This window comes from Taudactylus pleione, unplaced genomic scaffold (assembly GCF_031769625.1).
Source record: "Taudactylus pleione unplaced genomic scaffold, aTauple2 ptg000500l, whole genome shotgun sequence".
Classification (NCBI taxonomy): Eukaryota; Metazoa; Chordata; class Amphibia; order Anura; family Myobatrachidae; genus Taudactylus; species Taudactylus pleione.
The window spans coordinates 1,456,938-1,482,668 of record NW_028284902.1 but is presented as its reverse complement, the minus strand read 5'-3'; the positions used below and the strand labels follow the sequence as shown (position 1 = coordinate 1,482,668).

The 25,731-nt window shown below is 46.3% G+C and overlaps 1 protein-coding gene across 1 annotated transcript; it reads right to left on the bottom strand.

Annotated features, from left to right (window-relative positions):
- On the bottom strand, positions 1-22,176 carry ATIC (5-aminoimidazole-4-carboxamide ribonucleotide formyltransferase/IMP cyclohydrolase). The gene is made up of 16 exons (XM_088449920.1): positions 22,048-22,176; positions 17,366-17,492; positions 16,733-16,809; positions 14,022-14,088; positions 13,815-13,903; positions 12,077-12,228; positions 11,822-11,978; positions 10,698-10,823; positions 10,163-10,270; positions 9,990-10,075; positions 9,760-9,849; positions 3,200-3,328; positions 3,022-3,114; positions 1,460-1,642; positions 1,199-1,351; positions 1-185 (listed from the first exon to the last, which is right to left on the bottom strand). Exons 1-16 carry the CDS (start codon positions 22,070-22,072, stop codon positions 66-68), a joined length of 1,782 nt encoding a protein of 593 aa, XP_088306046.1. The 5' UTR covers positions 22,073-22,176; the 3' UTR covers positions 1-65.
- Positions 22,177-25,731: the final 3,555 nt, after the last annotated feature.

Genomic DNA, 25,731 nt, shown 5'->3' with positions numbered 1-25,731 from the left:
TGCAGTAAATAAAGTTTTATTGTAACAGCACAAAAAGTTCTAGTAGACAGAAGGATTTTGGAGCGTTAGTGGTGGAAGAGACGCAAGTTGGTGTGCGACAAAATGATGCCCAGCTCGTCACATGCCTCGATGACTACTTTGTCAGCTGTAGACCCTGAAGGGGCAGCAATGAACTGAACTCCACTCTAAGTAAAAGAAAACAAGGCAATTAGGCATAACAAGGAAAAAAAAAAACCCACACACAAGAATGACCAGCAGCTTGTTCTTGGAAGGGAAATGCAGTTTGAGTGTACCCCAGTCTGCCACTAGGAGGCATCTATTGTTACTGCAGGGAGAGCTTGTGGGCAGCCCAACATCTACCAGAGTGCTATGCACACCCCCTACCTTTCTAGTAACCACTTTATTTCAACAGCACGAAGAGTGCCCTTCTATCATAGCCATCCTGCCCACTCTAGAATGAACACGAGTCTGTAGTAAAAATACAGACAGTAGCCTTTGGGTCACACGGAAAGGACTGTGCGATCATAGGTCAGCTGTAATGGTCCTTGACTTGGTGCTCCATCTCCTCCCTCCTTTACCAAGAGAAGGTCTCCCCATAGCTGGAATTGCAAATCTAAATAAATGTATAGGTTCTAATAACTAGATTTGATTTATATAGTATCCACAGGTAAGAAGGCTGATTTACCAACAGCAAGAATGTGCAACTGGACTGCTTGCTAAAGAACCTACTTGTTTGCCGCACACGTCAAAAGGTGCGCGCGCACTCAGCCATGGAAATGAGCCAAAAAAAGGCAGTCTGCTCCCAGTTTTACAAATTTACCAGAACGGCGAGGATGGAAAGTAACGGCACTTTAAAGTGCAATCTGTCACTCCCTCCATCAAGTTCCACTTTGAAAGTTTACCGAAGAAAACCTGCACCATTAAGCTTTGTTCAGATCTTAGCTAATGATGACTTTTAAACACGGGTCACTTGTTTGTTTAAAAGTTTTTAAGTGGTATTGGTTAAAGTGTGCCCCCCTCAGTGATCTCCCCACTCCTGTTATACCATGACATCTTGGCCCAAAAACCCATGCATATTCATAAATGAGCCCTGGGGTTATTGCTCATTCCCCAAGAAAGGAGATCTTGTATTTTAGCTTTAGCGTCTATTTAAACTAGAAGGCCTAAAATAGCCATCCACACCAGCCAGTAAGCTCACCTTCCGTGCCCGTTCCACGTTATCCCGGAACGGAAAAAAAGCATCAGAACTCAGAGCGACCCCACTAAGAGTAGAAATCCAGTTTTGCTTCTCTTCATGGGACAGAAGTTCTGGGGGCTGCTCGAAGAGAGACTTCCATTGTTCTAGCTCCTCCTGAGGCCAGAGACGTACAGCATGCAGTTACACATAGATACTAAACCAAGTCGCTCAAACTTATTCAAGCACAGATGGGCTTTGTGCACCTAGTTCGGCCTTGTATACCTTTTCTAAGGTGCCGCTCACATACTGATCAATGGCATTTGAGATCTCCGCCCTCTTCACTCCAGCCTTAAACTTCATGCCGAGAACTCGTGGGTGGTGTCGGAGCCACCAGTTGTCGGCTTTGTCGCCAGCCAGCCGAGTGCAGTGTATGCGGGACTGCTGCCCGGCGCCAATTCCTACCACCTGTCGGATCAAGAAAGAGGATTATATAGAATATGATGATTAATGCGCTTGGTATTAAAATTCTTTATTTGTATTGATAACCAATGTATAGTAAAAATGTATCTATGTTAATATGCAGTATCACAATTTTGCTTTCTACAAGTCAGTCTTTACAATCACAGAATATTAAATAGGCTTTTATTTTTTTTGAATAACCAAATATCCAATAAGTGTGAGAAAAAAATATTTATAAAAGAGTAATTAGAAAAAAAATGCTCAGTGGTTTAGGAATTTTTTTAATTCTAACTGTACTATATACTGGAATGCTTTGTTTCAAGGTAGGTGGGGGTAGGATTAATTTGCACTGGGTATGCATTGCAGTGCACAAACTAACCAGGGTCAACAGACCCTGGTTAAGTCATGACTTGATTATACATGGGACAATGTAGACCCCTACTCACAGTACAAGGACCTTACAAGCTTCCCCATGTCATGGATAGCCAAGGTGACCTCGAATACCCATAATGATATATAGTAAGGGTTCATTACTCAGAACACACATTCTTATACTGAACACTGAAGTGATGACAGACTACTATAGACATTTACAGGAGTTTATACCCGTGAGCATGACTGGTCTATTGTGTGATTTTGGGCAACACAGACGGTGTAATGGTTAGCATTACTGCCTCACAGCACTGAGGTCATGGGTTCGATTCCCACCATGGCCCTACCTGTGCAGAGTTTGTATATTCTCCCTGTGCTTGCGTGGGTTTCCTCCGGGTACTCCGGTTTCCTCCCACACTCCAAAAATATACTAGTAGGTTAATTGGCTCCCAACAAAAATTAACCCTAGTGTGTATGTATGTGAGCATGTGGTAGGGAATAGAGAGTGTAAGCTCCACTGGGGCAGGGACTGATGTGAATGGACAAATATTCACTGTAAAGCGCTGCGGAATGTGTGCGCTATATAAAATACCTGATAATTTTACCATTACACTTTCTCCTATAAACACACTTACATAGACTACCCACTTATGGGATCTATACGCCACCACGAATTGCATTATTGTAAACTGTGATCGGAGTGCGCTCAGGTTAAAACCAAGCAGTACAAAAAGATATAGGGAGCAGTTTTCAGTTCTTTTCCCAGTGTGTTTCCTAGGGGTGCAACATAATCTGCCATCTGGGCCCCTACTGCTGAAGGGGATACATCCCATTGCATCACAGCAAATCCTTAATGCATACCCAGTAAAACCATTAGACAAGTTTTCTGAGCTCTCCGATCTACTACACTCCCCACACCATAAATGTGAAAAATAGCCCTTTGCTAGTCTGTATGGTAGCTTGGTGTAACGCATCAATCCTACCAATCAGAAACCCCACATCTGCTCACGCACCTGTCCATCCCTGGCATAGCACACGGAGTTAGACTGGGTATATTTCAGTGCAATGGTGGCTACAGTCAAGTCTCTGGCAGCTGAATCTGGGAGCTGAATAAGCAGAATACACAGAAGTTATTCCAGAGCGTCTCGACAGCGATTACGGACATTCATTCAAGGACCAAGGAGCCACTACCTCTTTCTTTGCAGTCACCAGATTGCCGAAGAGCGAACCATCTATAATGGCGTCATTTCTCTTCTGCTCCAGGTGCAGGCCAAAAATGCTCCGGATTTCATTGCCCTCCGGCTCGTAAGTTGGGTCCATCTGAAAGAGTGCACAGCAATTCAGGAATGTGCCTACACATGCCACCTTTAGGGGAGCTTGGAAATTTTTTTTCATAAAAAACAAAAAAGGATCTTGTACTTCCAAAAAGGAGATTGTATCTGAACTTTGGTTTACTGCTGCCTGAAGTTTAGAATTTAAAATGCATTAAAAACTAGGTTTTTTTTTTTATATAAACACTAAAGAGTGGGCATGTCCTCTAAAGGTTTTCAATTAAAATTAGTAAAAAGCGATTCATCAGATGTATAGTGACTGTACCTTCAGGTCCTCCCTCCACAAAATGAGAACCCTACCTGCATATTATGTTACTGTGTGACTGGTAGTTAGGACATGGCGGAGTCTGGCCTACTTCATCGAGGCCAGTTTTCATTGCACAGAAAAACAAAAACAAAACCCTGTTCCGTTGTTAGCGAGATCTATAAAAATAAGCTACCAATGAGGGCTAGGTCCCTTTCACATTAAAATATTTACGTGGTATTGTCCCAGCTCATCTGAGAGAATCCATGCCCCAAGGATATATCCCAGACCCAAAAAGAAAAAACAAACCCACACATGTGCAGCCAAAAATTAAATCAGGAGAAGCTTGAAAAACAGGAGATATGGTAAGAACTTACCTTTGTTAGCTCTGTTTCTACGAAGTCCATAGGGTCCACAGGGTTGACCTTGGGGTATAGCTGGATCTGGATCCACGGGCACCACGCAGTTAAAGCTTTGCTGCTCCCAGGATGCACTTGGGTCCGTCCTCTATACCCCGCCCCCAGGCACCTCAGTTGCTAAGCAGCTAAGGCCGGAGGAGGAGACTAAACAGAGAGAAGGAAGACTGGAACACACAAGAAACCATACTCACAGAAATGGGAGATGGAAAACCGGTGACCAGCCACACAGCCCATATGAAGCCAGGTGCGTCAGGGTGGGTGCCCTGTGGACCCTATGGACTTCGTAGAAACAGAGATAACACAAGGTAAGTTCTTACCATATCTCCTGTTTTCTACTTCAGGGTCCATAGAGGGTCCACAGGGTTGACCTTGGGGATGTCCCAAAGCAGTTTAACTAAGGGCGGGGACGCTCCTGTGCTGAAAGGAGTACCCGGCGCCCAAAGGATGCATCCTGAGAGGCGAAGGTGTCAAACGCATAGAACCTCAAAAACGTTTGAATTGAAGACCAAGTGGCCGCCTTACACAGCTGAACAGCGGAGGCGCCACGTCTAGCAGCCCAAGAGGGACTCACAGAACGAGTGGAATGAGCCTTAACAGAGGCTGGCACAGGTAAACCCTCCTGTGCATAAGCCTCACAAATAACGGAACGAAGCCAACGGGCTAACGTTTGCTTGTTGGCAGGCCAACCCCTCTTATGAAAATCGAAGAGGACAAACAAAGAATCCGACTTCCTAACCGAAGCAGTCCGATCCACATAGATTCTAAGTGCCCGGACTACATCCAAGGAAGCCTCACCAGCTGAAAGATCAGGTGACTGAAAAGCTGGCACAACAAGTTCCTGATTAATGTGGAACTTTGAGACCACTTTGGGCAAAAACTCAGGACGAGTGCGGAGCACCGCTCTGTCCTGATGAAAAATCAGAAAAGGGGGGGGGGGCGACAGGAAAGCGCCCCCAACTCTGACACCCTCCTGGCAGAAACAATTGCTAGGAGAAAAACTGTCTTGAACGTCAGCCACTTGAGGTCCACCACCTCAAGAGGCTCAAAAGGAGGACCCTGCAAGACCCGTAGCACCACCGCCAAGTCCCAAGGAGCCACGAAGGGAGGCTGTATCCTGAGAACACCCTGGAAAAAGGTGTGAACATCCGGTAGTGTAGCAATCAGTCGCTGAAACCACACGGACAAAGCAGACACATGAACCTTCAGAGAGGCCAGGCGTAAGCCGAGGTCCAAACCTGATTGAAGGAACTCCAAGATTATGGAAACCCGGAACACCTGAGGATCATAGTTTCTGGATTCACACCACTGAAAGTAAGTGCGCCACACCCTGTGGTAAATCCGTGCGGAGGCAGGCTTGCGTGCCCCAAGCATGGTACCAATGACCGAACTGGAGAAACCCCTAGACCTCAAGACGGCTGTCTCAAGAGCCACGCCGTCAAAGACAGCCGACCCAGATCCGGGTAAAGGCAGGGCCCTTGAGACAACAGGTCCCGACGCTGAGGAAGAAGGTACGGAGCGTCGATGGAGAGACCTCAGATCAGAGTACCAAGGACGTCTGGGCCACGCCGGAGCAACCAGCATGAGCGTGCCGCCGTCCTGCTTTAATTTCCGCAGAACCCGAGGAAGTAAGGATATCGGAGGAAACAGATACGCCAGGTGAAATGTCCATTTCACCGACAGCGCATCTACCAGACTGGCGCCTGCGTCTCTTGTCCTTGACCCGTAAACGGGCAACTTGTGATTGTGACGGGAGGCCATCAAGTCCAGCTCCGGCAGCCCCCACCTGTCCACGAGTAGTTGAAACACCTCTGGGTGAAGCGACCATTCCCCGGGATGCACGTCGTGACGGCTGAGGAAGTCCGCCTCCCAATTGAGGACTCCAGGAATGAAGACTGCCGAGATCGCTGGAATGTGACACTCCGCCCAAGCAAGGATGCGAGACATCTCCGACATCGCTGCCCGACTTAGAGTTCCTCCTTGGTGGTTGATATACGCCACCGTGGTGGCGTTGTCGGACTGCACCTGAACCGCCCGTGAAGAGCGGGACCGGACGACTGCATGGCCCGATAACCGCCCGCAGTTCCAGAATGTTGATGGGAAGAAGAGCTTCTTCCGCAGACCAACGACCCTGAAGTGACAACGAGCCGGTCACTGCCCCCCAACCCCGAAGACTGGCATCCGTCGTGAGCAGGACCCAGTCCGGGATCCAAAAGGGGCGCCCCTCGACCAGATGAGCTGTCTGAAGCCACCAAGCCAAAGACTGCCGAACCTCCGGGGACAACACCAGCAACTGAGAGCGGATCCGGTGAGGTAACCCGTTCCATTCCGATAGAATCAGCCCCTGCAGAGGCCAGAATGATGGAACGTAACGTTTCCATCCTGAACTTGGGAACTCTGAGGAATTTGTTCAGAGACTTCAAGTTGAGGATAGGGCGATGAGAACCATTGGGTTTCTGCACCAGAAACAGAAGAATAGTACCCCGTCCCTCGTTGTAATTGAGGAACGGGAACAATGACCCCTGCTGTCAGCAAGGACTCTATAGCTTCCTGAATCTGTAAAGACTTGGTCGTATCCTGAGAAGGACTCGTGCAGAAAAACTGGTGGGGTGGTCTGTGCCGAAAAGACAGGGCGTACCCCTGGGAGACCACTTCTCGAACCCAGGCATCCGTGGTGGTATTGTGCCAGCACTGGGCAAATAGAAGGTCGGCCTCCCACTCTGGGGTGCCCCAGATGGAGGCCGGTCCCATCAGGCAGAAGGTTTATCTTCCTGCTTGGAAGAAGGGCGCCTGGCACTCCAGGGCTGCTTCTTGGGCTTAGAAGCAGCCTTGGTCGTCGACTGCCTCGGGAAGGACTGACCTTTTGCCTTGCCCTGAACCCGAAAGGAACGAAAAGCAGAGCTCCGTACCTTGGTAGGAGCAGAAGCCGAAGGGAGGAAGGCTGATTTAGACTTAGCCAGAGTGTCCACAATTTTGTCCAAGTCTGGACCAAAAAGCAACTCCCCATTAAAAGGTAAGGCCTCCAGTCCAATTTTGGAGTCAGCGTCAGCTCTCCAAGACCTCAGCCACAAGGACCGACGCGCCGACACAGCTGCAGCCGACACCCGAGAGGTTAGCAGGCTTGCGTCTAACGATGTTTCCCCAATGTAGGAAGCCGCATCCCTCATTTGACCTATCAACGCTCTCTGGATCTCCGGAGCATCTTCCGGAAAGGTATCCTCCAAAGCATTGGCCCAGCTCTCGATGGCCTTAGCCACCCAAGAGATGGCCATGGACGGACGGGCCACCACCCCCGAGAGAGAGTAGATAGACTTCAAACAAGTCTCCACCTTCCTGTCCGTGGGATCCTTCAGGGAGGAGATCGATGGCAAAGGCAGCGTAGCGCTTTTAATTAAGCGGGTAACGTGGGAATCCACCGCTGGAGGAGTTTCCCACTTCCTGCAATGAGCCTCCGGAAACAGATAGTTCGAAGCCAACCGCTTCTGCGGTTGGAACCTCTTGCTGGGCAACTGCCAGGCCCCTGCCATATGATCCGTCAATCGGACAGGGGAAAAAACAGTCAAAGCTACCTTGGCCTTTTTAAAATTTGGGTATTTTGACCTGGGGGCGGGCACATCCTCCTCAATGTGAAGGATGGCCCGCACCACCCTAACCAATGCCGGCACATTAATGGAAGACCTCCATCTCCTGGGCCCCGGCATCCGAGTCAGAGTCTTCATGGATCTCCCCATCATCCGAAGACACGTCCGTGTCCATGAACTGAGCCGCCAGTGAAGCCGGAACGGAACGCTTGGACGCCCGTGGGGGCAAATCACTATGCAACATATGTTGAAAAGCAGATGACGAAGCCGCCAGACTCTGAACAGAGCTGGATAGGACGTCCACCCAAGGCGGGGGTACTGCCTGAGGATACCCTGAAAAGGTACCATCGACTGCTGCGGCACCGTGGGGGATTGCACGTATACCGGCAAACCCGCATAAGGACCCACAGTCTGAGACCCGGGAGGAGACTGCACCAGACGAGTCACACCCGGGGAACGGGGCATGGTAGGCTGGGGCAACACCCTAGAAGGGGCTGCAGTCGGGACCGCAAGTCGGTCCGCGATTGACGCCAGCACTTGCGTAAACATTGCCCACGGAGAATCCTGCGCCACCGGGGGTTCAGAGGGTCCAGGTACCAACTGGCACCGCCCGCACAGACCGTCCTGAGACAAATCTGCCCCGTCAACCCCTGCCGAACAGCGTCGGCAGGAAAACACAGGAGCCTCGGAGCGCTCATTCCCCTCATCAGGCATGACACAAACTTTTTTGCAATAAAAGTGTCTCACCGAAACGAGGTAAGGCGTATAACACCCACGCACTCCCAAGTATGCAACCCAAACAGCCCTCAATATGCTACTGAGGAGCACACCGCAGTATGTGACGGACCTCACAAATACGTAGATTTATATAAGTGAGGTACACAGAAAGAACACCCCTCCCCCACGCACCTGCGGGCCGTAGTAGAAGGAAAGGGATAGGTAAAAAGCTGACAGTAAGTAGAAAATAAGCACAGACAGCAGCACTAGCAAAAAGTCACATACCATGCAGAGAAGTTATACTCACTGCACCTTCCGCTACAATCAACCTCCCAGATTCAGTGTCTGGGAGGGCTATAGCGCTGCGAACACTGTCCTTTACAGGGGGAGAGGTACGCAAGGGGACTGGTCCACTGGAAGCCTGCCTGGGAGCTCTGCGATGCTGCCTGAAGATGGCTGCCGGAGAGCTCGGAGGAGTGGCCAGGAGATAACAGCCCAGCGACGCCAGCACACATGAGAGAAGGCGCGCTGGGCTGAGGGGAGGAGCGCTGAAGCAGGGAAGGCTGCCTCCCCTGCTAGTACTAAACCCCCGGGGAAGCCGGTTCCCCGCCAGTACTTACACCCCCGGGGGCCAGCGGTCACGCGGGGTATTCCTGAAGAGGGGGAGCCCGCCGCCGCTACTAGCGCCGCCGGTCTGTCCCCAGAGACCGGCGACATGAAGACTGCATTATCCCCGCGTGCAGCGCTGCATGCGGCTTACCTGGCCCCTTCAGTCCGGCAGCAGTCCTTGGGAGGTCCCGGAGCCACGCTAGTACTGACTCCGGGGTCCCGCTGCGATCCCCGGATCAGTACCGGTGTCGCAGCGCCAGCGGGGCTGTTGGAGCGGCAGCGTAGATGTCCAGATGGACAGTCTGATGCTGCCGCAGTAAAAATAAAACTTTTTTTTTTTTTTTTTAAATAAAGCTTAGGGGCTGCTTATGCAGCCCCACTGCGCAAGGTGACCCGACTCCGGCCGGACACCAACTAAAACGGAGGTGCCTGTGGCCGGGGTATAGAGGAGGACGGACCCAAGTGCATCCTGGGAGCAGCAAAGCTTTAACTGCGTGGTGCCCATGGATCCAGATCCAGCTATACCCCAAGGTCAACCCTGTGGACCCCCTATGGACCCTGAAGTAGAAAGCCTGGGTATCTAGGAACAAGTCTATAAATGTTAGCGAACAGGTTAACAAAGGGTTTCCACTGGGTTAACAAGGCTCCCTGGCCATAGGAGAACCGCTAATTAGGAATACCCTCCCTACTGTGTGGGTGGAGTTTAAGCCAACTAAGTGAACTTTGTGACGGGCAGAACAAGTCGTCCCTTCCCTGCTGTGATAGGGGTGGAACTTTTGTATTTTTGCTGCATGTAAGGATGAAGTTATCGTCAAAATACAGATCAAGTAACTATAGAAACAAAATACATCACCTGTAAGACACAATAACCTCCATTCTTTTTCTTGGACAGGATTTTAAGAGCCTCTTCCTCATATCCTGGAGCCACAATCCCATCAGACACCTAGGAGCATAATGGATGAGAATATACAATGACCTTAGTTTACTGTACTATAGGCCAATTACATAAACTAAAATTAAAAAAATAAAAAATATACAGCAAATCCCATTTTATTGAATTCCCCGTCCGCAGTTTCTGCATACCTCTCGTGATATTATTTTTGCAGTGGGAACATCACACACATCAGAAATAGCAATGAAGTCACCAAACGAGGACATTCTGTCAGCACCTAGGAATAAACACCGGTTCAAATACTGCCAAAACATGAGGATTTAAACACTGTCCTCCCAAAGTCAGACAGAAAAGGAGGCATCACCTCTAGCTCTGGCGTAAGCAGTCGCCAATGGGGTGAGTGTTGTGTACAGGTCCTGCACCATGCACACCTGAGCCTCTTCCTCAGAGAGTGGAACACCCACAGCAGCACCTGGTGGTGGAAGGTGGTATAACAATTTAAAATGTTAAAACAAAACAAGGGTAATTGCTTTATTTTTTTTTACCAATGGTGCGCACACAGGGGGAAACCAGACCGAGCACTTTATATAAAGGTTAGAGAGATGGATTTATTTTTCTTAGTTGGTCATATTAATGATGTCACTATAATTTGCTTTTGGCAAACACTTCATGTAGGAAGGCAGGAAATAGGCTGTTATTTTAGCATTAGTACAGACTGTGCAGCTCCACAACATCATTGAAACAAGCGTCTACAGTGTGGTTGAAATATATTTATTTTTGCTCAATTAAGTACCAACATTTGCAGTTTGTGTTGGACGCTGCTATTTCTGTGTCCCATATATACACAGACATCTCACGTGCAAGGTTGCGATTAGGCCAAGGGTTTAACGCTGCGTTACCTGCAGGGCTCACGTGCTTGAAGGAGGTGGCTGCCGGGAGGCCTAGCGCGTTTTTCAACTCCTTCACCAGCTGCCAGGCGTTCAAAGCGTCACACAGGTTAATAAACCCAGGGGACCCATTCAGCACTGCAGATAGAGACGGACAGTGTTATAGTCATCGGTTCTCCTGTACCACAGGTGTTTCATGCTAATGTCTAGGAGTGAGTTACAGAGTGCTATAATATACTGTGCAATACAATCACTGCCAGCCATCAAACATTCATACTAAGACGTATTTCACATTATCTGGAAATGGTAAAAGACGGCCAGAAAAAGTGCAGGTTTTCTTGTATCAGGTTTATGCAACAGCTAAAGAGGGAAGCTCACATACTTTATCAAAGTATGCTTATTCAACAGCGCCACCCTCTGTGCAGCAAGTGTATGTAAAACATAAATTGACCAGTTATTCCTTGCATCTTAAGCTGGTTACACATTAGACGATGTGCAAACGATAAGATGCTCGTCCCGATTTCCCGGACACACTTTATAGTTCAAACACACTGTGCAATCTACCAAATGATCAATCGTGCGTCGTTCAGTCGTTTCATCGTCAAGTATATAAGGTTCACATAACGCCTGGTCGCCCGGTATTGCGTGGACACGATTTGCGGAAAATCGTTGACGATCGCCTCAGATTGAGCAGCACATACAGCAGATCTGAAGATGCAACGGTCGCCGCGGAAGAACACGATAGTGCCTACACACTGGACGATTTGTTCAACTCATCAGAATGACAAATCGTTAAAAAAAAAAAAAAAAAACAACCGACATCTGGTGTGTACCCAGCTTTAGTCAAGAAATATATAAAGCTAGCCTGTTCTCAAATATTCAACTTTTATGTTATTTACGATGACCATATAATATCAAATGTAAAGTTAATTCATATTTCATCTCCATACTAGACTGTCGGCAATATGCATAATAAGGGCAACATGTGGCACGTGTGGCTTTTTGTTTAAAATATCCACGAATCTGAGTGTGGGGGGAGGGAGTTATTTGGCATGGGAAAGGATTTCATCCCCATTGACATCAGAGACACATATCCAGTGATTTCTTAACACAATGAAAAAATAATCTCCTCCTACCGGTGAGTGGAAGATGGGCCCCACGAGTAAAGATCTGAGCAGGTATCTGGTGGGGATTTGCTCCGTATCGCAGGGGTAGCTGGGATACACCATTACTATACTGCTTGCGGAAGTAATCAGAGATGGAGTCATCGTATTGCGCCGTGTGTGTAAACGCCTGTGAAGATTAGCACAAAGAGTAACATACCGTTAGAGAGACTATATTAAAGGTTTCTCATACCTGTACAATGCCCGCCCCCCCCATCTACATGGCACCTTCAGGGCCAGCTGGCAGCGTCTCTCCAGGGTTGTGTCCTTCTGATCGGATTTTTTCATGTCATCTGCAATACTGTTATAATCGCTGGGGTCACAAAGCACGGTAACGCGGGCATGGTTCTTGGCAGCTGCGCGCAGTAGTGTTACACCACCTGAAAGACAAAAAATATATACAGGTTGAGTCTCTCATATCCAAAATACCCCTGGTCCCAAGCATTTTGGATATCGAAATATTCCGTATTTTGGAATATTTGCATAAAATAATGAATTGTCTAGGGAATGGGACCCAAATCTAAACACAGAATGCATTTATGTTTTATATACACACACACACAGCCTGAAGGTCATTTTATACTATATATTTTTAATAATTTTGTACATCAAAAAAGTTTGAAACATAAATGAATTTCATGTATGTACACATACACCCTATACACAGCTTGAAGGTTATTTTATACAATATTTGTAATAATTTGTGCTTTAAACAAAGTTTGTGTACATTTTGCCATCAGAAACCAAAAGGTTTCACTTTCTCAGTCATGCTAAAAATATTCCGTATTTCGGAATATTTGGGTAAGTGATACTCAACGTGTATATATAAATAAATTAATAAAACACACATATACATACACTTGGCCTCCACTACCTTGAGTACAGTATTGAAAAGATTTAGCAGACATACTCAGAGGGGGTGATCCAATTGTTTTTTTGGGCGTGCTAATTAGTGAGCACCCAATCTGCTATTCCAATGTTCCGAGCGCTAATTATCACCCTCTTCGCCGACTGAAAGACAAGGTTTAGCCATCTAAAACCAGTCTTCGTTTCTAGTTAAGGCGCGCTATCTGCAGTTAGCACGCCCTAACCAGGGTGTTTGTCACATTCCTGCTCACGAACTCCTGAGTGCGTGGAGAAATACTGGCACCTATCGCGCCCCGACAGAGCAACAATTGAATTGCTCTGTCGGGCATCAAAAAAAAAAAAAAAAAAAAAAAAAAAACACACGTGTCGACCATTTGACCCCATCAACCATCTGGTGTCAACCTATACATTGTCAATTATACCAGACCCACAGAAGCCTTCCCCAGCAGATGTTGGGAAAAAAACAAACAAAAAAAAAAAAAAAAACACATAACCTTTTAGCTTAGCGCTCTGGGATCTCATTTTATATTGTTACAGGACCCCGCCTCCAAGGAGTGATGAAACTAACCACGTGCGTCTCTCCTGCTGTCTGAAGACTGCGCAAGAGTCAGTTAGTGACCTATCGCAGCCAAGCGCTGCAGTATTTATGCCAACTTTAGAAAGTTTGAGGTTAATCACAGTAAGTTGGTGAGGAGCCAGGACATCAATGTTCTCCCGCCTAACACACACACACCTCTCTAGAGAACAGCAATTGTACAGAGACAGCAATGTTAATCGAGTAAAATCTCAACATATGTAATAGTAAGTGTAGCAAGTTTTATATGCGTGTTGAGATATTCGTTTAATATTCTCCCCATTAAAGGTTATACGTCTCCTGCAAGGTGAGGAAATAAGTTAGGGGAGTCCAGGAGATGTTGCATGGATGGGTATCAGGACCTCCTTCCTCATTAACCTACTATCTTCACATAAGAGTATCAGTATTGTGTTCTTAGGTAACAAATATTTACCAAAAAGGCAACATTTTAAAACCAACAGTGTGCGGAAGAGTCACCCGGGGAACGTCATTCCGATTTACCACCATCTCATACAAGACATTTACCAATATCAATCTGCTCCACGGCTTCCTCCACCGTGACACCAGCTGCAGAGACAGTCTTCACAAAAGGATACAGGTTACAGACGACCACCCTGCAAGAAGTCCTCAGTAAGTAACGGTCACCACTGATCAATATACCGGACATTGCTGGTTTTTATCACTCATGTCAGACTCCCTACACAAAATACACATACGGAAAACCTGGAATACCTGACATAGCTGAAACCTAATTTAGTAAGATCCGCTTGGTCCTCAGGGGTGCTCCTGGCCAGGATACCTGAGAAAAGAAATTAGAACCATCAAGTACAGGGACATTTAAATCAAGCACTAAGTTTTTGCTGGGCTACAAAGAAGGGGAAAAAAAAATGCAATGTGAGCAGAAACCCCACTTAGTTTTCTTTTTTGAAGAGCTCTTTAATATGAAGCAGAAACTAATTAGTGCTTTTACCTAGCGCAGTGTAACCGGATCTCTCAGTGAGAGCTAGTCAGTCACAAGGCTCATTATCCATGGAGACCAGGTTGCAGAGGTGGAGGGGTCAAAGTCTCCGCTCTGCCATCATGTGACTGCTCTTGCTATGGTCATCGTATAGCACTGAGCACATTAAACTGAACACCGGCTTCAATCACAACCCATAACAATGATAAAGAAAAAACCCTCAGAGACTGCAGACTGCCTTTAGGATTGGTTCATCAACTATGTCAGGCAGAAAACTTATCGGGATGTAGTTTATATGCCGATGAATGGATGCCAGCAGTCGAAATACAGAAGCTGTAATCCTGCCACCCGGCATAATGCCGATACACTGAGGACATCAGGATACCAGCGTCGGCATACCGTCCACCGGTAAGTATGAGCAGTTAGCCGGGGTTAGGATTAGGCACCCCCCCAGGAGGGTTAGGATTAGGGTGCAGGAAGGTGGTAACCACCGGGAGTAGGTTAGGGTTAGGCAACCTCCGGGGAGCATCTCATATCGATTCCAACGTATCATGTGGGCCTTTTTACAGTGGGCGTTCGTAGTAAAAATCCTACATACAGATAGCTCTCCTCAAACAGACTTCAGGGGTTATTTTCATTTTAAAACACATTTAGAGAGCAATACACAATGTCTTGTACAAGTGTGGAATTGCAAATCATAGCCTGCCCACAGGTACTGGAAACAGCCATTGGAGACATGCGTGTATTTAAGGAACAGGAACAGGCAGCACAGACTGGCTAATGGTAGCATTACTGCCTCATAGCACTGAGGTTGATGGGTTCAATTCCCACTATGGCCCTACCTGTGTGGAGTTTGTATATTCTCCCTGTGCTTGCGTGGGTTTCCTCCCACACTCCAAAAATATACTGGTAGGTTATTTGGCTCCCAACACAAATTAACTCTAGTGTGTATGTGTGTGAGCATGTGATAGGGAATATAGAGTGTAAGCTCCACTGGGGCAGGGACTGATGTGAATGGCCAAATACTCTATGTAAAACGCTGCAGAATATGTGTGCGCAATATAAATAACTGGTAGTTGCATATCCAGGGGAGAGTTGTGTGCACAGCTTGGATCATGTAGGTTGTTTATTACCAAAGGGGTCTTATCCTCGTGAGGTGCATGAGCCATTATGTACACTACAGGACACTCCTAGATCAGTTGGACTACAAACCATCTCCACAATAGTGAGCCGTTAGATGATATTCTAGATGTTACAGGGACGATGTTCAATTCTATACAGCAGACAGACAACTCACGGGCCTAGTTATGAAGAGGTCGTGAGTGGCACCAGCAAGGTCCATCCCTCGTGCTGCACAGTTCCCCCCTGCCCTTGCTCCATCCCCTTCCCTCACAGAAGGAGACCTTTTTGGTGCGCTATACCCTCACCAGATTGAATACAAGTGAGGCCTACATTCCCAGCAAAGCCTGGGGCTCTGGTGAGTGACAGCTACCGCTAGTCCTGCTCATCGTTGAACAACAGTACATAATTATGGAGCATGTCCTAGTCTCCAGACTATAATTTATCAACCTAACAAATGGAGGGCAGGGAAGCCACTAATACTACAGTTATTTTCGTTTATTTTTATGAGTTGTAATGGCGAAAGGCATGTTGGAAATGTTTTTGGCTTGTAGCGTTGTCAGTCTGGAACTCAAAGGGGAAAAAAAAAAAAAAAAAAACCCACACACCACCACCATTGCCTACAACTTCTGCAGAGTTTACAATGCTGTGCATAATTGTGCACCACCACTGTGCCAAGAACCGCAATTATACAACTTGAAATACCCGGTAAGGCCTACTGTATTGTGAGATCAGGTCTAATTTGACCGCAGTCATGGTGTCCACAGAATTTTGAGGAATGCTTACCTACATGTAGTTATAACTATGAACGCTGACTAAAATAGAAAGGGCCTTGGCATAGGCACCTACTGATGTAATGACCGTATGTATGCAACTGACTTATTCGAGGACCAAGATACTCTTCAATCTCTATAAAGGTGCATACACGGTACAATATATTGTTACGGTATGAAAGAAATCATTCATAGCAGTCATTTTTATTCAGTGAACGACCAACGATACGCGTTCTCACATGAACAATGACGGCATCTACGATTGTCCGTACATGCAGGCCAATCAGGACAATATCGTCAACTTTGCCAGGAAGACTTCACTGAAAGATATTTCATGTCATTGGTGGTACAGATCATACCATGTGTATGCACTTTTATAGAGATTGAAGAGTATCTTGGTCTTCGAATAAGTCAGTTGCATACATACGGTCAGTACATCAGTAGGTGCCTATGCCAAGGCCCTTGCTATTTTAGTAAGAGTTCATAACTATGTAGGTAAACATTCCTCAAAATTCTTTTCATAAGGTTGACACCGTGCACACCACACACAATCAGATGAGTCTATGGTACAAGGTCGACCGGCCCGGACTCACCTGCATGCACTGCGGGGTGAAGGGTTTTGACACGACCACCCAGCATCTCCGGAAAGCCAGTAAGCTCAGACACATCTCTGAAAATACAAGGGTAAAGTACTAGTGAGATGTCGCAGTCTCACACCCACTATTCTGAGAATAAAACTACTCCCACAGGGCAAGAGGAAAAAAAATAAATAATGTTGCAGTTCTGTGTGGCCTATAGTCTCCTTAAGGCAGCAAATTTCACTACAGCTATATAAAACCATTTCTCTGACATAAAAAAAAAAAAAAAAAAAAAGAAACAGGGGTCGATGTACTATCAGCTACCAGGAGTAAGTCTAAACCAGGATCGAAGGTGGTATAGGTTGTGTTCCGCCACAATAGGATTACTTCACAGGCAGCCCTGGCTCTCAATGGACCAATCCTACTGTAACAGGTTGGCCAAAAAACCATAACTGTCACAAAACCAGCCTACGGTTTCTGCCAACCACCAGCAGCAACAAGCGGATGAGGAAGCCATTAGCAGCGCTGGGTCAGCTCCTTCACCTAACAGTTATGTATTCCTCATTTGCTACATGGTGTAAATACTTGTAGTGGACAGAGTGGGGATAAAGAAATGCAGCTTAAGTTGTGTTTAGCTCTGGTCTATACCTGACAGTGAGCCCGGCATCACGCAGACATTTTGCAGTTCCACCAGAAGCCACCAATGAAAGGCCAAGAGCGCTCAACCGCTGGGCAAACTCCACCAGCCCCTGCTTGTCTGAAACACTGAAGAGAGCTGGAAAACAAGGACCGACATGTGTAATAACTATTAGGGCTTGTGCACAATGCTTAATTTCTCCAAGTTATACAATGTGGAATCATTTCTGTATTATACTGCCAATGTAGGCAGCGGTTATACACTATTGAAATCGAACATCCAATTAGTAACACTTTACGGATATTTTGCCATTAGTCACACGAAGCATCCGATGTTTAAGTGTCATTCATGTTTATTTAACCCCTACAAGAAAGAGGTGTATGATACCCCTATAATGAGACTCATTTTCAGAAGTTTTTAAATTTCTGAACTTTACCAAATAAGGATTTACTCCACTTTATTTGGACACAAGGTTTATTTTGGTAGCTACCGTATTAAATGAGCAGCCTGTCTATTACCTAAGGAAAAATAGAAGTGGGGACAGGAGGCAAAAAAAACAAACAAAAAAAAAAAAAAAACCACACACCCAAGCAAAACCAAAAATACCCCTTTCCAGACAGACAATCTAAATACTCAATTTCTGCCCCAGGACTAGACTAAGGGAGGTATTCAATTTGGAGCGATAAGTCTGATGGACTTTTCGCTCCACATCACAGGTTTTCCGGGGATAAAGTATCGGGCGCTTTATCCCCGTATTCAATTAGGAATCAGCGAAAACGGGAGCCTGCAGAAAGGTAAGCATCACCAAAAAACAGGAATTTTCAGGAAATGTTCCTAGGACCCCCCTACAGATGCCCAGACATGGGGGATCACTATGGGTACCCCCATTTTGGCCTGCTGAAGGAAGTCGGGGTTATAACCGCGGCAGGTGCATATTTGCGACTATGAAGGGGGTGAAGAATGGCAGTTATTTTTTTCCAAAAAAAAGTAACTGTTCCTATCAAATTTGGGGTAGATGAAAAAGGGTGCAAGCATATTTTTAAGTCCCTAAGATGATTTTTAAAAATTCTGCAAAAATGCACCTGCTGCTATCACCCGCATTGAAGAAAACACCTGCCGCATACTTCCGACCCCCCCCTGGATTTAATTTACCTATTTCAGAAGTGGTTTATCATTTTATTCATTTTTTTCAGCCCAAAATTGAAAAAAAATTTTGGGGTGTCAGTTTTTTTTTTTTTTTACTTTTTTTCTCACACAGATCATTTTTTAGGGGGCATTTGCAGGGGTACAGACTATTTTTTTTTTTTTTTTTTTTTTTTTAAGCCTGCACCTCTAAACCACAACTCTGCACTTTTTTTCGCCAGCAAAAGGCTGGTGAAAAATTACGGTATCCCCGTTTTTTTTACATTGACTTTTTGCACCAGCGAAAAGTCAATGTAATTGTATACGTGATAATTGAAATAGGCGAAAACGACGACTTTTCGCCTCAAATTGAATACTGCTCTAAGAGGTTAACGTATCAAGCAGTGAAAAGCGTGAAGAAGTGGATCAGTGGAGAAGTTGCCCATGGCAGCCAAACAGCTTCCAAGTAGCATTTATCAAGTGCAGTCTATAAAATAATGGGTAGCAGCGAATTGGTTGCTATAGACAAATTCTCCACGAATTTCATTGCTTAATACATAAACTCCTATGTGTGAAAGTGGCTAAACCAGGGACGGAATCCCAAGTCCACCACCCTGCTCCGTACCAGGGTCAGGCTGAGACACCCGGGAATTTGTTGGATTGATAGACCCGGCAATTTCCCCGGTCGCATGTGTGAGAAGGGCTTTATGCTTTTCCTACAGTTATATTACAGATAGCTCAGGGTGTATGGGCTTCTATGGGATCGGGAGGTCGACTGAGAAATATTAAACAGCACATAAGATGCAGCCTCCCAATCATTACAGAAGCGTTATAAGCAGTTTAACGGCTAACCCTCCAGCATACACATCTACAGTACACAATCGTTGACCCGATCACCAGCCACGGATCGTATAGGTGTGTACCCAGTATAAGATCGCATATTAGGCCTAATTCAGAGCTGCTCGCAAGCGGCTCAATGTTTGGGCCCTACGCATGTGCAGCGTCCGGCGTGCCCCAACGAGCGACAGCTACAAGACGCGGCGGCTGTTGATGGTGAGCGACAGCTCGCTTTGTTTTGTAGGCGGGTAGCTGCACAAACGCAGGCATTCCCTTAGGAACGCCTGGCATCTGTGGGAGGACCTACTGACATCGATAGTGATGTCAGCAGTGGACTTCCTGCTCTAGAAGAGCAGGGAGTCCACTCGGGCTTGCGGCAGCAGAGACCCTACCCCAAGGTCTCGTCGCAAACCCGATGGTCGCGACGGTCTCCAGCCCGCTCGCACAAGCTGTGGGTGGACACCCACAGCTTTGTAGTAATGTAGTATTTCATGATGAATGGAATAGAGCCCTGTGGATTAATAAGGAAACACGAATGGATTCAATTTAAATGAATAGATACAAAGTCCTCATTATGGGTCAGATGTTACAGAATTAGACCGCAGTGTAACAGGATGTTTGCAGCGATTTCATGGTAATACGAAGGTTATTATCTGATAGTGAACTGCTCAGAAGCACAGAGGAAAAAGGCCATACAATGATTTTAAAGGGGGGTATTTATCAAAGCGTGGAGAGAAAGAAAGTACCAACCAATCAGCGCCTAACTTCCATTTTACAGGTGGTGGTTGAAAAAAAAAGTTACAGTTATGAGCGGATTGGTTGGTACTTTATCTCACAATTTTATCTCTCCAAGCTTTGATAAATAGCCCCCTAAGTGGTATAATGAATGCATCTCAGGTGTCTTCTCACAATCTCCTATCGATTCTGTATTGGCCTCAGCTCTTATGGCTTAGAAGACCATGAAGTTTGGCAGAAAGCTTTCCTGCAGCACGTTCTGACTTGTACTTTAAATGTGTTTATAGCTAAAGAAAGAAATCTATGCACGGTATACCAAGATCCCCGTTACATTAAAACATACATTTTATTAGATAATTTAAAACTAATTTAGGTTTATCACTATGCATCAAAGTTTATTTACTTATTTTTTTAAATTAAGGAAACAAAACAATGATGTGTTAATGAAACACTGTGTGCCAACATTTGTGCTGTGGGTCCCTGCTGTGTCTTATAATGAAACAAGGATTTCTGTAACCGTCCTAATTTTGTATGTCATTGTAGGTTCTTAGGTTGTATCCCTTGTGTATCAGTTTTTGGGGTGAATCCAATTACAAGTGAAAGTACGAGTTGCCATTGTAACAGCATGTAAACACCAGCAACGGCACCGCATTTCACGGCCCTCTCCAAGCCTAAATTCACATAGTTTTACTCAGAGCCCTATGGGGCTGCGAGCACTTTTATGCCAATTTGGGCTGCTGTCAACCACATCCACTGTTGTGAAGACTTGTTCCCGCGAGTACATCACTTGTAATTGGACTGATCCCATAGTCTGTGGGAAGAATCAAAGCAGATACAAAAAAGAAAAAAAATGGGGAAGATCACATATGAACCTTAGGAAAACCCTGTTGCACTGCAGGTGGAGAAGATTTGTGCAGAGATGTAGAGCTGGGAGGGGAGCATCTTAGCTAAAATCTACATTGCAGTGTAAAAATTAAGTGGACTAGTACTTGCAGCTACATGCAAAAGCCACCACTATTTACCCTGTATGAAAAAAAAAATAAAAAAATTATTTGAGCAGTTGCACTTTAACTTTCTGCTGATAGCAGAGAAAGCACCATCATTATGACATATGCAACAGACAGGAGAACAGCCCTCTCCACCACCACATAACTGAACCTAAGGGTGACAGGTCAGCACAAGTGCCTCAGTTTTTGTTTTCTGAATCTCCATAAGAAACTTTTGGCCTAGGGGTGATATATATATTATTATATATATATATATATATATATATATATATATATATATAGATTATTTTTTTTTTAAATGCTGTTCCAATAGGGCACCATAATTCAAGAAAGTTTAGCCACCACTGGAATACACTATAACCCTCAATGTAAAATGAAGATACCAGACTGACTTACTTAGGGGCTCCCCACATGCTCTTTGTGGCCTAGAGAGTGAACACTACATTGCATTATCCCCTGGACCTGACCCCAGGATGCCTGCAGAAGCACAAAGCCCTATCTGTGTACGGTCACATGTAGCGGTATAATCCATTTGCAGCCTGGAGTCATTTGACTCATTAAATTTGATTCACTCCCCACATGCTCATGCCATAGATAGGCTAGGGTGGCAAGGGGGAAGCTACATAGTACATACTGCAGAAAGAAGTAATGCTTTATTACAGGGATCTGAGTACTACACAGAAAATTATAATAAGCTAAACACAATGGCTAAAGTTATAACCAGAGGTGGAACTAGGGATAGGCCACACAGACATGCTGCATAGGCAAGGTGTCCCTCCCACCCAGGAATACACACATCCTGATACACAAGGCATGAGTGTCCTGTGCCACCCTGCATCAGGGCATCACAGGCTGGTAAGGAGCAGACAGCAGGGCTTAGTGGGAGAACAGGGCACAGACCAGGAAAAGGAGTATGTAGCAGATGCATGATAATAGAAGGAGCCAGTTCACACAAGGAAAATTATATATATACACACACTAAGGTCTCTTACCCAGCTCCTCTGCCTGTGCCATCATTCAGTGCTGCAACAACCAAACACACAGACTCTCAGTAAGACCAACACGTGGTAGCAGCAGTCAGATAGAACTCACTGTGAGGGGCGGGCTCTGCACATCACAGGAAGAGAACGGGCATGTATAGGCTTTCAATCAGGGAGGGGGCGGGGTTTGCAGACGGGGGCGTGGCTTCCCCTGACCGAAACTGACAGTCAGTCTGCGCTATGGGCGGGGCTATGGTGGTTGGCGCGGGCGGCTGGCTCCGCCCGATCCTAGTGATGGAGGGCTGGTTGCTGTATACGGGTTACTGAGTGACGCACATTGTTGTGTCTGCTCCATGTAAACCTTTATCAAGGACGCAGGGCTGCTAATAGACATTGTTATTATATCTGAGATTACACACACAGGCCGTGGGAATGGGTCCCTGGGAAATGTGTAATAACTCCTCATAGACTCATCATGTGATTGTGCAGGTGCAGAATTAATCATTGGATAGTGCTTTGTGCTTCCCAAACACTCTAGGGCAGGGGTCTTCAACCTTGGCCCTCCAGCTGCTGTGGAACTACACATCCCAGCATGCACTGGCAATTTTGTGATATCACAGCATGCTAAAACTATGGCAGTGCATGCTGGCATGTGTAGTTTCACAGCAGCTGGAGAGTCAAGGTTGAAGACCCCTGCTCTAGGGCGTCCTTAAGCCTACTATTACCATGCTTAAGCACAGGTGACTTAATTAGTACCTCTGTTTGATTTAACCATCTGTGCTCTAGCATGGGTATGCTTGAAACCTGGACTGCTTGGGAGTACCTTCAGGACAAGGTATCTGTTGTTTTACTACCAGCATCCTGGACATCACTGTCAAAATCTGCCAACTCAACAAGATTCCCGAACCATGGGTACAGATTCAGAGATGGACGGTATTGCACTAGCGCTACGTCCTTGCACGCAGCAGGCCGCTGCCAGCAGCTTCGGATCATCTGTGTGACCATTGGTCATCTGACAAAACCCTCTGGTTACTCAGCTCAGGATGGCCGGTGTTGTCACGCTGCCGGGGCCGGTGAATCTGTGTAGGAAGACACAGATCCGGGCCTTGGCACGCCACGCAATGGGCTGACACCCCCCCCCCCCCCCTTGCTTGGTAAAAATGTTCACCGCTGCCGCCCCCTTCACGATAGATTGCTGCAATTCCCCAGAACCCAGATGCCGGGGTCAGGGCATCGGTAAAATCCAAAATGTTGGATTTCACTGACTTGCCGATCACGATCAAAATATGATCATAATATTATTGTGATCGGCAAATCGGGGATTTTTAACATGTAGAACCCTGGAATGGCAGCCGCCAGCCAGTCCTTTGGACGCTACCTGCAGTCACCCTGCCATAATTACAGCTGCTGCATCTTCAAGACTCTACTAAATATACAATTTTCCGTAGTCCCAGCACCTTTTTCCTCCCCATTCTCTCTAGCTCAGCTAACAGAGGTCTGATCTTTGACATGTGTTACTGCGCATGTGCAGCGTTTCCATGAGTCTTTACTCCCCAGCGTCCATGAAGACAGCTCGGACCAAGAGACTCTGCTGGGACTACTATCTGCCGTTGACAGTACTGCGATTATGCCTGACACATTATAATGCTAAGGCTATATATATAAGGCTGCCACCAACCGTATATTACACCTACCTCTGTTACAATTGTGATCAGGGATGGCCATCGGTGTGATTACCATCGATGGTGATTTAGCAAGCGGCCACCAATGGTAAGCAACTATGCGATGGTTTCACCAACCGATGGTCATCCCTGTTCTTTGACTGACTGGCCCATAGGCCAATCAGAACCAGGGCCGGGGCTTTGAAGATGTCAGGAGCTGGGCTATGCTCCATGTCCCGGCACCTTACAAAAACAAACAGATTTGGTTATGCTTTATCATCGATGGAGGAAAAACATCTGGTTCTCCGCCATCGATGGTAAAAGCATTCGCCATCGGCCATAAACAGGGCCGGATTAAGGGGGGGGCACAGGGGCAGTTGTCCCGGGGCCCCCACACAAAGAGGGGCCCCCACCACTAGAGCATGCAGGGGGGATTTTCTGAGTACCTAGAAATCCCCCCTGACGGACCAATTCCCCCTGCTACCGTGGCCAAAGTGGGGGCCGAGCCAATATGGCAATATGACCTGCAAATCGCGGCATTATGGCGGAGCCTAATGAACTGAGCAGTGGCTGCATAAAATGTAAGTGTATGTGTACTGTTTTATTGTATATATATATATGTTTATGTATATGTATGTGTTATTGTATATAGTCTGTATGTGTATGTGTTATTGTATACAGTATGTTAGTGTGCATGTGTGTATACTGTATATTGTGTGTTAGTGCGTAAGTTATATATAATATATACATTTGCTACATACTATATATATTATATATATGTGTGTGTGCGTGTTTAACAGACAAATGTGTGTGTGTATATATATATATATATATTAGGGGTGTGCACCGGCCACTTTTCGTGTTTTGGTTTTGGATCTGGATCTTTCTTCGTGTTTTGGATCTGGATTGGTTTTGCCAAAACCACCCTTCCGTGTTTTGGGTTCTGGGTTTTGTGTTTTGGATCTGTATTTTTTTGAAAAAAAGCATAAAATCAGCTAAAATCACAGAATTTGTAGGTTTTTCTGCTCCTATGCTATTATTAACCTCAATAACCTTAATTTCCACTCATTTCCAGTCTATTCTGAACACCTCACACCTCACAATAGTGTTTTTATGTCCAAAAGGTTGCACCGAGGTAGCTGGATGACTATGCTAAGCGACACGAGTGGGCGGCACAAACACGTGACCCATCTAGGCGTGATACTGCAGTGGCAGACAGGATGGCAGTTTGAAAAACTAGGCCCCAAACTGTACATAATGCAAAGAAAAAAAAAAGTGCAAGATGGAATTGTCCTTGGGCCCTCCCACCCACCCTTATGTTGTACAAAACAGGACATGCACACTTTAACAAACCAATCATTTCAGCGCCAGGGTCTGCCACACAACTGTGGCTGAAATGATTGGTTCGTTTGGGCCCCCACAAAACAAGCTGGCAATTAATGTGTCCCTGCACAAACTGGCTCTACGGAGGCAAGATGTCATCCTCATCCTCCTCATCCACCGATTCCTCACCCTCTTCAGTGTGTACATCCTCATCCTCACAAAGTATTAACTCGTCCCCACTTGAATCCACCACTACAGGTCCCTCTGTACGTTCTGGAGGCTGGTCTCCCTGGAAGAGCTGATAATTCATTTTGATGAACATCATCTTCTCCACATTCTGTGGAAGCAACCTCCTACGCCTTTCGCTGACAAGGTTCCCGGGTGCACTAAACACTCTTTCGGAGTACACACTGGAGGGGGGGCAACTCAGGTAAAATAGAGCCAGTTTGTACAGGGGCCTCCAAATTGCCTCTTTTTCCTGCCAGTACAGGTATGGACTGTCTGACATGCCTACTTGGATGCTGTCACCGATGTAATCCTCCACCATTCTGTCAATGGTGACAGTATCATATGCAGTGACAGTAGACATGTCAGAAATTGTTGCCAGGTCCTTCAGTCCGGACCAGATGTCGAAACTTGGTCCTGCCTGCTCTGCATCACCGCCAGCGGGTTGCTTAGGATACCTGTTTTTTCCTGGCAGCCCCATTTGCGG